Source organism: Oculina patagonica, chromosome 1, assembly GCF_052425735.1.
Source record: "Oculina patagonica isolate OP01 chromosome 1, crgOcupat, whole genome shotgun sequence".
NCBI lineage: Eukaryota > Metazoa > Cnidaria > Anthozoa > Scleractinia > Oculinidae > Oculina > Oculina patagonica.
Window position 1 is genome coordinate 36,424,575 of NC_135758.1, and position 10,323 is coordinate 36,434,897.

The following is a 10,323-nucleotide window of genomic DNA, read 5'->3' on the forward strand; positions in this document are numbered from 1 at the left end:
AAAATCACTTCAAAAGTAAGAACGGTGAACAAAATGTTTCGATAAGACTGAGTTTATCTAAATGTTTCTCAAAGGTAAAGACTTGGTTCCTTTACAGTAGATTCCCATGTTACTTGAACATATTTTATGGTAATTAATATTAACTTGACCCTTCGCTTTGTTGTATGCAGTCAACCAATAGGAACGTATATTCATATAGTGTTTTCTGAGAGGTCATTCTTCACCTTATAAAAGCGAATAAACCCAATACCTCTCATATCCCAGTTACACAAGTAGCAATCGATATGTCTGGTCGCGGTAAAGGAGGCAAAGGTCTAGGAAAAGGAGGCGCCAAGCGTCACCGAAAGATACTTCGTGATAACATCCAAGGCATCACCAAGCCAGCCATCCGTCGTCTTGCTCGCCGTGGCGGTGTCAAGCGAATCTCTGGCCTGATCTACGAGGAGACTCGAGGTGTTCTTAAAGTTTTCCTTGAGAACGTGATCCGTGATGCTGTAACCTACACCGAGCACGCCAAGAGGAAGACTGTGACAGCCATGGATGTGGTGTACGCTCTGAAACGACAAGGCCGTACTCTATACGGATTTGGCGGTTAGACGCGCAGTCTACCAACACAAACAAACGGCTCCTTTAGGAGCCACCAAATCTCTCAAGGGTCATGACCAATAAAGTGTTTCTTATGAACTCTGATAGTAACATCTACATTTCTATTTCAGCTAGTGTATTGCGCACTGATAGTCAAATAATTAGGCTTCTTCAACAGATCGCGCGCGAGGTCACGCTCTTTGCGCAATCGGAAATTAAAAGCCTCAAGGCTTGCTTTCTGATTCCCCTAAATGTGGGAAGTTTTTTTTATATATGCACAGAACAGGCTAGGTGCAATCGGGTCCAATCGAGGAAAAATAAAGTTTTGGTTTAAAACAAAAGCACTCTTTCGAAATCCCGCTGTAAAAGCCCTGTTTTCTCATCTTTTACGAGGGAAGTGAAATTTTAGCAAAAAATTTGCACACAGTGTTGGCGCATTTTTATAACGGAATCCCTTTGATTCAGTTCAAATTTTGCACGCGCGATTGAAAGCTTCTAGCTGTAGCAGCATTTTTTGGCGGGGTTTTTGTAACGTAGCTAACACTGCAGTTTATTGCAAGGGTATGGAAAATGTTTAATAAAAATTGTTGGTCATGACTTTCATAATATTTGGTGGCTCCTAAAGGAGCCGTTTGTTTTTGTGGGTCAAAGCTCTTTAAGCTTTAGCTTTCTTCTCGGTCTTCTTGGGAAGAAGTACAGCTTGGATGTTGGGAAGAACACCTCCCTGTGCGATGGTGACGCCAGCGAGCAGTTTGTTCAACTCCTCGTCATTACGGACAGCCAGCTGAAGGTGACGGGGGATGATTCTTGTCTTCTTGTTGTCACGAGCAGCGTTGCCCGCCAACTCGAGGATTTCAGCACTCAAATACTCGAGCACGGCAGCCAAGTACACTGGAGCACCGGCGCCAACACGCTCGCCATAGTTGCCTTTGCGGAGAAGACGGTGGATACGACCAACTGGGAACTGAAGCCCTGCTCGGGATGAGCGGGTCTTGGACTTGGTGCCCTTTGCTTTTCCTTTACCGCGACCAGACATTGTTGAAAGTAAGACTCACGAAGATAAGTTTCTAAAAGAATGAATCAAGATGTATGCGCCCCGAATTTTATTTGCCGTTATTCAAGTAGAGAGGATCGAAATACACCAATCAGGGGTGCTTACCATTTAGCCAAAAAATCCGGAAATTTCGGTTTGAAGTCAAATGGTAAGGTAATTTTCCGGAAATTCCATTCGGAAATTGTGGACTACCTCTAGAGGTACTCCACTTTTTCCGTTCGGAACGGAACATCGGAAATTTCCTTACCATTTGAACGAATTTTCCGTTTCCAGGCCCTTTTTAGCACCTCCGCGCGGTTTTAGTCGTGTTTACAATATGGCGTCTTAATACCAATTTAGAACGTGTCTGTTCACCTCGACCATAGAAATGCCAGCACTTTGTTAACGGGAGAAATAAGCTGCCTGCCTCTGGTATTCCACGTTGGAATTGTTCATGTGTCTATATTTTTTCTCGGGACAGGATCTAGCTCAAACGTGCCAAGTGTCACTCGACTGCGAAATTCACTCGGTGCGTAGGTGGGAACAGTTACCTCAAAATAACCTTGTATTCTGTTTAAATCGCGTTTCATGGAACAGCTGACGGCAGTAAACAGCATCAGCCCATCTTCTTCGTCAGAAAGTTTGTTTTCTACCTCGAAGTATTCAGCTATATCGACAGAAAACAACACTGAATTTCGCGCCAGATCGAGTGAGCGGGAAGGAACGCCTGGTAGAATAATGGTAAGCGAAATCTCATCCGGTTGGTCGCTATATTCGGAAAATCGCTTACCATTATGCAACGGTCACACCAACCGGATTTATTTTACAAATGGTAAGCACCCCAGAACTTTCCATTTGACAACATAAGACAAAAGACCTCAGGTGGTATAAACAAAGCACATGCAAAATATATGACCTCGAAGGTCAGTTCTGTTAGAATGACCAATCAGTAATCGAGGATTTCGATCCGTATGGTAATTGATCTTTTCTAAATTTTACCATAAATACAGGATGCATCGTCTGGCGTTCATTCTAATCCATAGACATGGCACCCAAAGTTGCAGGAAAGAAAGGCGAGAAGAAAGCCGGAAAGGCAAAGCCCGCGGCTGATGGAAAGAAGAAGAGAAGGGGAAAGAGAAAGGAAAGCTATGCTATCTACATCTACAAGGTGTTGAAGCAAGTTCACCCTGACACTGGTATCTCCAGCAAAGCCATGGGCATCATGAACTCGTTCGTCAACGACATCTTCGAGCGCATCGCTACCGAAGCTTCCCGTCTTGCCCACTACAACAAGAAATCAACCATCAGCTCCCGCGAGATCCAGACCGCCATCAGGCTGCTTCTGCCCGGTGAACTGGCCAAACACGCCGTCAGTGAAGGAACCAAGGCTGTGACCAAGTACACCAGCAGCAAGTAAACTCACTTTGTGGGTTTCCCGCCAAAACAAACGGCTCCTTTAGGAGCCACCAAATGTTATAAAAGTCTATGACCAACAGTATGTTCTTTTGCGCCAGATTTCAGTGCGCGATAACTTTTTTTGGCTGTTATAAAGCTCAAGAGAGGGAATGTTCTGATTTTAATATAAATCTACAGTCGAAGCTCTCGTAACCAGGCCAGAGCCGGTTTTATTATTCTCGATATTATTCGCTCTCATAACACGCTGAAACAATAAAGGTTGGTCGTGTTCTATCTCACTCTCAGGGTAACACTCTTTCTCGGTTCCAAAACAACTTCTATGCTGCATTACAGCTTCGAACAGGACAACTCGGATTAATATTAATCCGATTAATATTAATCCTAATGATTATTATAATCCAGTAATAGATTATTATAATCCAGTAATAGATTATTATAATCCGGTAATAGATTATTATAATCTATTACTGAGGTTTGAGCCGTGCCTTAATCCATTAGGATTAATATTAATCTTACGTAAGATTAATATTAATCGGATTAATATTAATCTTAATAATAAATCTCAACAACTCAATCCTAGTCCAAAGCTTTTGAACTGAACCATATACTGGCATATACAAAACGCAAAATAGTCAACAGACTTGCGCGTGAAAGATTTCAAATCTATATTTGAATCATGTGGTGCCAACGCAACACAACAACAAGGGAGGTAACAAATCCTAAACATCGAGCTAAAAAGACAGAGCGCTCGATCAAAATAATGCAAGAAGCATTGCCTTTACAACACAGAGTGTCTCTCTGAAACCAACTTTCAGCTTTTTCATAGTAAAGCTGAAACAGTCGCTGGCAACGCCGGACCAAGATAATCGGTGATAAGACGATACATCTTGCAACAGTATTGATTAAAATGCCGGGCCCGGCGTCAATAAAATGCAAGTACTGTATATATGATAATGCAAATGCGGCCTTACACTACTGAAGACCTGAAAAAAATTTTCAGGTCTTCAGTAGTGTAAGGCCGCATTTGCATTATCATATATATATTTCATTGCTACTGCTGGACACACATTCATTTATTGCAAGTACTGTAGTTTACATTTTCACGGAACATTCACATCTGGCGAACATTTTGAGAGCCTAAAGCATATCTTGCAAATAGAATTGAGCCAAAACAAACTGACTAGCACAACGTGGCATAGTACAGATTTAGAGGTGTCATTCAACTCTACAAACGGAAGCAACGCAGCGGACCTCTAGACTTTGGCCACAATCTTACGGCTCTATTCAAAACATAATGCCTCCAAATAATAACAGTAACCTTTAGAAAGAAGTCAGAAGCAAATAAGGTCGAAAGACCGAACTTAACACAAAGGTACAAATGTCACAAACGTAGGAGTCGTGTAGGCCCGTCACCTTTATTTACAATTGACGGATGTGATTAGTGACTTATGTTCTGTCAGTCCTGTGTTGTAAGTCTGCAGTGTGTTTGTCATATACATATCTGTCAGATAGTCAAATAGACATACAGTATCTGTTATCCGAACATTCAAGGAATTTTATCGGGATTATAATAGAGATTAATATTAATCCGGATTATAATATTAATAATAATCTAATCCTTCGAATTTTTTGCCGTGCCTTAATCTATTACTGGATTATAATAATATATTACTGGATTATAATAATCTATTACTGGATTATAATAATCTATTACTGGATTATAATAATCCTATTATAATCTATTATTATTATAATTCGCGGATTAATATTAATCCGAGTTGTCCTGTTCGAAGAAGGAGTAAGGTTGAAGCCGAGGTTTACCAAGAGATACTAAGACCAGTAGAAAATTTTGTGGAAATAAATTTCTCTTAAAAAACCCTTCATGCGGGTCATTTCACTCTAATAAAAATTAACAAACTGAAAAAAACAGAATGTCTATATAAATGTCGTTTATTATTGCAAATAGACAAACATCTTTTACACGTAGACAATTTACGGCCACAAAAATGTCCGAAATCCGACGATACGTTTGAAAATCTCCTTAATGCACAGTTTTGAAGCCGAAATGGAGCACCCTCTTGTTGTACTTTATAGTACAACAAGAGGGTGTAAATTTGAACAAGAAATTATTCTGCAGTCATTTTCCAACAAGTTGTAACGAGAAGGTGAGACGTTGTAGTACCAGACTTGTGACCGGTTGTGACTGTTATTCTGTCACTGTGTTATTTTTTCACACCCTTGACGTCTTTTGCAAAGAAGTCTTCATCTGTTGAAAAATCATGAGAGCAAAGTTTAAGTTGCGAGCTGTTTCAAGATGACCAAGCGGTCAAACACAGATGTAAAGACAACAAATACAAAAAAACTGAGTGCTGAAGAACATGTATAGACAAGTGAAGGAGTATCGAAAACAAGCTATTGAAAAAAAATATAAAGTCTACTAAAGAAGAATCCTTATTTAATGTGCTGAAGCTTTAATAGGCCTTCAATGCAAGGAATGAGAAAGAAAGATCGAAGAGGAAATGTCATAGTGAACAGATAGCGATTACAACAATGAAAATATGATTTTTAAATTGTGCTTAGTTTTATGCTTAGTGGAACAAATAGCAAACTCATTTCCACATATTTTTCTTCCACTGGTGAGCTGACCAGTAGAAATGAAGGCAGTGAAACAAAAGTTTGAACAACTACTATTAAAAGTCTGTGTGCAGTTTTAATTTAGCTGTGCTTAGTTCCTAGTCCCCGGGTGGGGGATAGGGCGGGAAAGTTTAACCTGGTGAAAATCATTTGAAATTTTGTCCTACCATCCTCACTGACCAGTGAGCCCGGCTAAACACGCCGGGAATTGGTTGTCTTGGGTACATTCAAACCTGAGATAGTCAGTTACACAACTAATAAGAAGTCATTCTGATTGTACCTCACAGCCTTCTTAGCTGTACAATTAGCAAACTCTTATATGAAGGTATATCCTTAGCCTGCAAAACCAGTCTTTTTTCGGGCCGTCGCTTGTCTCCGCCGACAGCCGGAAATGTGTCTGGGTTCGCAGGCTAGGTATATCCCTGGAACCTGAGAGATCTGTGTGTGAGTGCTGACTGGGATCAATGCAAAGAGTTATTTCCCAAGGCTTGATCACTTGATCTGGAGTCTAACAAGCTTATGAGGCCCTGCCAGGGGGGTTCCCGTGTCGCTTGTCTAAATTTAAAAATGTGCCGTGTCGCTGTTTTATCGCTCTTCATGTCGCTGTCGGTAATTAAATTGAAGGAAAATTGCTTGTCCTTGTTGGAATTTAAGTTTTTCCATAACGGTTGTCGTTTGTCGCGATTTTATTAGTATGCTGTCGCTACTTTTTGAGCCATGTCGCTTGTCGGAATTTACCCTGGCAGGGCCTCGCTTATGACTGTGCCACCCTACAACCCGCACTTTTTTTACATTACCATTCATATTAACCCAACCAACCAGAAAAATTTTTTAAGGACTTTAAGAAAGTCTAATATTAACTCAGAATATTGTCTAACCAGTTGCACCACCGTAAGAATACAAGGACACTATCCCTTCTACATGATAGCCTTAACTGTTTTGTTTGTTGGTAAACAATTGTAACTTTGTTGAATCATTATCTTCACTGTTTAAGTTGCAGAAGAATGAGGAGAACATTCAAACCAGCACCCCTCCCTTCCAGGATTTTATCTTTATAAGCCTCACCCCTTCCCCACAAGTCATTTTTATTCACAACAATAGGTCAATTTCAATATAACTTGACACCAATTGGCTTAGGAAAATAAAACAAAAGAAGTGATTTATTCATCCCTCAATCTCTATGTGATTTCTTTTGTTTTATTCCCCTGAGCCTCAGAGCCAAAGTAAAATTTAAATAACAAAATTTGCTAATTCCATTTGTCTGGAACTGATCCAAACATACAGACAAATTTGTTGGTTGTTCACTAAGGAATACCTGCACTGCATGAGAGGCTACCATATTGATTGAGATCATGCAGTAACAATGAATGAGTGAATAAAAAGCAATTATTATTTGTTTACCTGATTCTTCCAGTTTGCTTAAGATGGGTTTCAACAGCTCCTCTAGTTCTTGTTTCTGTTTATAAATGTCTTCAACTGTGGCGTTTTCTTTGTGTGACTCTAGCCAATCATTCTTTTCATCACAGAAACGATTTCCACTAAGCTGTCAGCAAAACATGAAAATGCAACCACATATCAAGTCAGCATAACGTCGCTCTGTGGTCTTCAGTGAGTCTATTTTCAAGCTATTGTTAGTAATACTACAGTATTTCAAAAACTGCATCAAATGTTTATGTTGTAGTTTGAAATGAATCTCAGTGAAAATGATTTCAATTTGTTTCAATAATTTGCATTTTTCTTTTGACAAGGTTTAGGAGTATGGAAATAAATCTGGAACAAAGGTAAATACAAATCAATCATCAAACTAGTTTGAAAGTATTTTAACCTGGAATTCATTTTAAACTACAACATAGGCACATTGAGTGCATGTGTTATAACTTTGTCATAATGAAAAGAAGTTCATAAACGTAATGGACAAACCTTATCTTCTCTTGTGAATCGACCCAAGTGCTTCTCTGGATCAGATATTGTATCCTTCATTGCAGCTATAACTGATAGAAGGGCCTGTTGTGCCTCTAAAAATATGCATTGATAAGTAGTTTAGGTTGAGGTCTTTGCCACTCTTGTGAGCTTAGGACTCCCTCTGACTAACCTGCAATCAGGTGTTCTTTTATTGAAATGAGGAAGAAGGAAAAAAGAACGCCTGATACATGTACCTTATTCTCACTTAATTTCGCGAGTATTAAATTTCGCGATTTTCCCGATTTTGAAAAAATCGCTAAATTTAATACTCGCGAAATATAGGAAACGCGAAGTTTAAAATCGCGAAATTTAGTATCGTACTGATAATATAAAAAAAATAATTAAACTCGATGTGTTTTTATGTAGTTATTCCAACATGTCTGAGCTTCATGTTTAAGAGTTTTTTAGTTTAATTTTGCCCATTAGTTATCTCCCACTCTATCAGTGGCACTGTTCGAACTGTTCTCTGCCGTCAAGTTCTTCAAAATTTTGCTCTTGCAGTCGCAGATGAACCTATTAGGTATAAAGACTGTTGAATACCTTATGTTTTGTTATGTGTATATTGTTTTGTTTGCTGTTTTTACGATAACTTTCATATTAATTATGTCGTTACAGTTTCGAGGTCAAAGCTTCATATTGAAGAATAGATAAAAATCGCGAAATTTAATACACTCCAATTGTACCTTCCTCTCAAAATCGCGAAATTAAGAACTCGCGAAATATGGCTCTTGATTTTTCGCGAAATTAAGTACTCGCGAAATTAAGTGAGAATAAGGTATATAACCGGCTGCCAACGGCCCCCTAATTTAAGTAAACGACCTGAATTGCTCACTTGATTAATCTAGCACTGACATGCACTGACCAAAAGAGCTAAAAATATTTCTATAAGTTTGGAGTACCTGCTCGGTCTAAATAGTCCACACAGGTGTCCTTTTTGTAGCGAGCTGCAGCTTCTCGTGCTCTCTCACCATGTGCATTTTGTATCTGTAGATCTGCCCCATTTGTGACCAACACTCTTAGACAGTCAGGATGACCCCAGGATGCAGCTCTGTGCAAAGCTGTATAACCTGTAATAATCAGCCCTAGCATCAATATACACGTTCTCCTTACTAGCCTTACTTACTTCTTAAAGTGTCAGGTAAGAGAATTTGAACATATATCAAGATGACTTCCTTGGTGCTTTAGACAACAACAACATCAAGGTTTATTTGACATGCATTTAGTGTCAGTAGTTCTTGTCACCTGAATGAAACTGAAGGCTGGTTTTCATATTACTTTGGAAAAACCACTAACAGTCTAGAATTTTGTTGTTTAAGTATTTTGATGTTCAATCCAGAATTTTGGCGTTTGAACATCTGGGGCCATCAGGAAACTATATATACCATACTGGACTGTATTGGATTTTCCAAACTTTAAAAACCTGGCCTTAGTATTGAAAGCAAACCTTCCAAGATACCCCAGTCCCAGGGTCGCCCACTACCTCTCGGAACGAGTTTCTTCAATGGTTCTTAAAACAATGGATAACTTAGTTCTTAATGCCCCCAGGTGGGGGATAGGGCCCGAGCCTGTAGATAACAGATCAAAACAATAGGTCCCCTAGCCCTAGAAAACAATAGAGGTAGTGTTACAATGGGCAAATAAAAATAGAGGTTCCAGAGAGGTAGTGCCTTACTGCAGTCCCACCATGGAACACTTGGCTATGATCAACCACTAACATTTAAGTTGTGGTACTCTCACTGCAAACAAGCATGACAAGGCAGTTGACTTTCTCTGATTGGTTCCTATATTTGTGTGTTTTAGCAAATCTCCAGGTTCAGTCTTGATACCTCGGTTTGTTTAGAAAAATCTCTAGATTTCCAGTTGTACTGATTGGCAGGTAAATGCTGGTAAATGGGAAAGTGTAAAACAGGGGAGCTATGATCCCAACCTTCTTATTGAAACAACAAAAGGTTGGAGCTATTATAGAACAGAGAATAAAAACCCCTTTCTTCTTCGCCATGGTATATTCGTGATATAGGCTAAAAATACCTTTCTTAGTCTGACTGTTGATTTCTGCTCCGCGTTCTAGAAGCTCTCGAACAATCTCTTTGCGTCCCAACATGGCTGCTATATCCAGGGCTGACTTGCCATCTTTGTCTCGTTTGTTCAATGCCTGAGCTGGATCAGTGGAATATATACTCTCTGGGTCCTCGAAAAGCTCTTTAAGTCTTTCAATATCCCCCTTCATTGCAATTTCAATCAATTCTTTGACCATTTTTTCCAGAAAAATTCTTTAATTTTGTATCCCTCTCTTTCTCTGTTTACAGTTCGAAGTCCTCGGAAACATACCGTTGACCACAAAGTACAACTGGCGTTTACAAATCCTGACTCGTCCCCAGTACTTCATTTCAGACACGGACCACCCCGGGACTGCCCCTGTCTGAAATGACTAAACGGCTCTCACACATGGCACACATCAAAGCCTCGGGTAACTATGCTTACACGAAAAAATATATAAAAAAGTTAATCTTTCTACATATGGAGCGAACAAGTCCTTACTAGTACTGGACTTGAGACAGGGAGACAGGGATTTCGATTTGTCTAAGGTCGATAAACATCCTGTCAGTATCTAAACCTCAGCAATTTGTCTGAAGAACATTGTATAATTTCAAGCTTTGTCACTGTCTTCAATTTTTGCTACTGCATTTAAAAAT

The 10,323-nt window shown here is 39.5% G+C and overlaps 4 protein-coding genes across 8 annotated transcripts; 2 read left to right on the forward strand and 2 right to left on the reverse strand.

Annotated features, from left to right (window-relative positions):
* Positions 1-250: 250 nt before the first annotated feature.
* LOC144628511 (histone H4) lies at positions 251-818 on the forward strand. Its single transcript, XM_078486630.1, has one exon. It carries the CDS (start codon positions 285-287, stop codon positions 594-596), a length of 312 nt encoding a protein of 103 aa, XP_078342756.1. The 5' UTR covers positions 251-284; the 3' UTR covers positions 597-818.
* A 309-nt stretch (positions 819-1,127) lies between these two features.
* On the reverse strand, positions 1,128-1,695 carry LOC144628485 (histone H2A-like). The gene has a single exon (XM_078486594.1). It carries the CDS (start codon positions 1,619-1,621, stop codon positions 1,241-1,243), a length of 381 nt encoding a protein of 126 aa, XP_078342720.1. The 5' UTR covers positions 1,622-1,695; the 3' UTR covers positions 1,128-1,240.
* Positions 1,646-3,387, forward strand: LOC144628450 (histone H2B, gonadal-like). The gene is made up of 2 exons (XM_078486548.1): positions 1,646-1,706; positions 2,662-3,387. Exons 1-2 carry the CDS (start codon positions 1,661-1,663, stop codon positions 3,033-3,035), a joined length of 420 nt encoding a protein of 139 aa, XP_078342674.1. The 5' UTR covers positions 1,646-1,660; the 3' UTR covers positions 3,036-3,387.
* A 1,579-nt stretch (positions 3,388-4,966) lies between these two features.
* LOC144628298 (ankyrin repeat domain-containing protein 45-like) lies at positions 4,967-9,948 on the reverse strand. 5 transcript variants are annotated; one of them, XM_078486411.1, is made up of 6 exons: positions 9,659-9,948; positions 8,530-8,697; positions 7,589-7,683; positions 7,070-7,211; positions 5,836-5,901; positions 4,967-5,300 (listed from the first exon to the last, which is right to left on the reverse strand). In XM_078486411.1, exons 1-5 carry the CDS (start codon positions 9,882-9,884, stop codon positions 5,861-5,863), a joined length of 672 nt encoding a protein of 223 aa, XP_078342537.1. In that variant the 5' UTR covers positions 9,885-9,948; the 3' UTR covers positions 4,967-5,300; positions 5,836-5,860. The 5 variants fall into 5 exon arrangements, 4 of the variants coding, with proteins under 4 accessions (XP_078342537.1, XP_078342521.1, XP_078342529.1 ...); XR_013566236.1 differs by having other exon boundaries at positions 5,836-7,211; XM_078486395.1 differs by lacking the exon at positions 5,836-5,901.
* Positions 9,949-10,323: the final 375 nt, after the last annotated feature.

Bases quoted from the DNA above. Each gene is read 5' to 3' on its own strand.
- LOC144628511 (XM_078486630.1), top strand. From the start codon at position 285: ATGTCTGGTCGCGGTAAAGGAGGCAAAGGTCTAGGAAAAGGAGGCGCC.
- LOC144628485 (XM_078486594.1), bottom strand. From the start codon at position 1,621: ATGTCTGGTCGCGGTAAAGGAAAAGCAAAGGGCACCAAGTCCAAGACC.
- LOC144628298 (XM_078486384.1), bottom strand. From the start codon at position 9,884: ATGGTCAAAGAATTGATTGAAATTGCAATGAAGGGGGATATTGAAAGA. The intron at 8,698-9,658 runs GTATTTTTAGCC...TGATTATTACAG, and splicing joins CAACAGTCAGACTAAGAAAG to GTTATACAGCTTTGCACAGA. The intron at 7,212-7,588 runs GTTTGTCCATTA...TTTTGCTGACAG, and splicing joins GATTCACAAGAGAAGATAAG to CTTAGTGGAAATCGTTTCTG.
- LOC144628450 (XM_078486548.1), top strand. From the start codon at position 1,661: ATGAATCAAGATGTATGCGCCCCGAATTTTATTTGCCGTTATTCAA. The intron at 1,707-2,661 runs GTAGAGAGGATC...TCTAATCCATAG, and splicing joins TTTTATTTGCCGTTATTCAA to ACATGGCACCCAAAGTTGCA.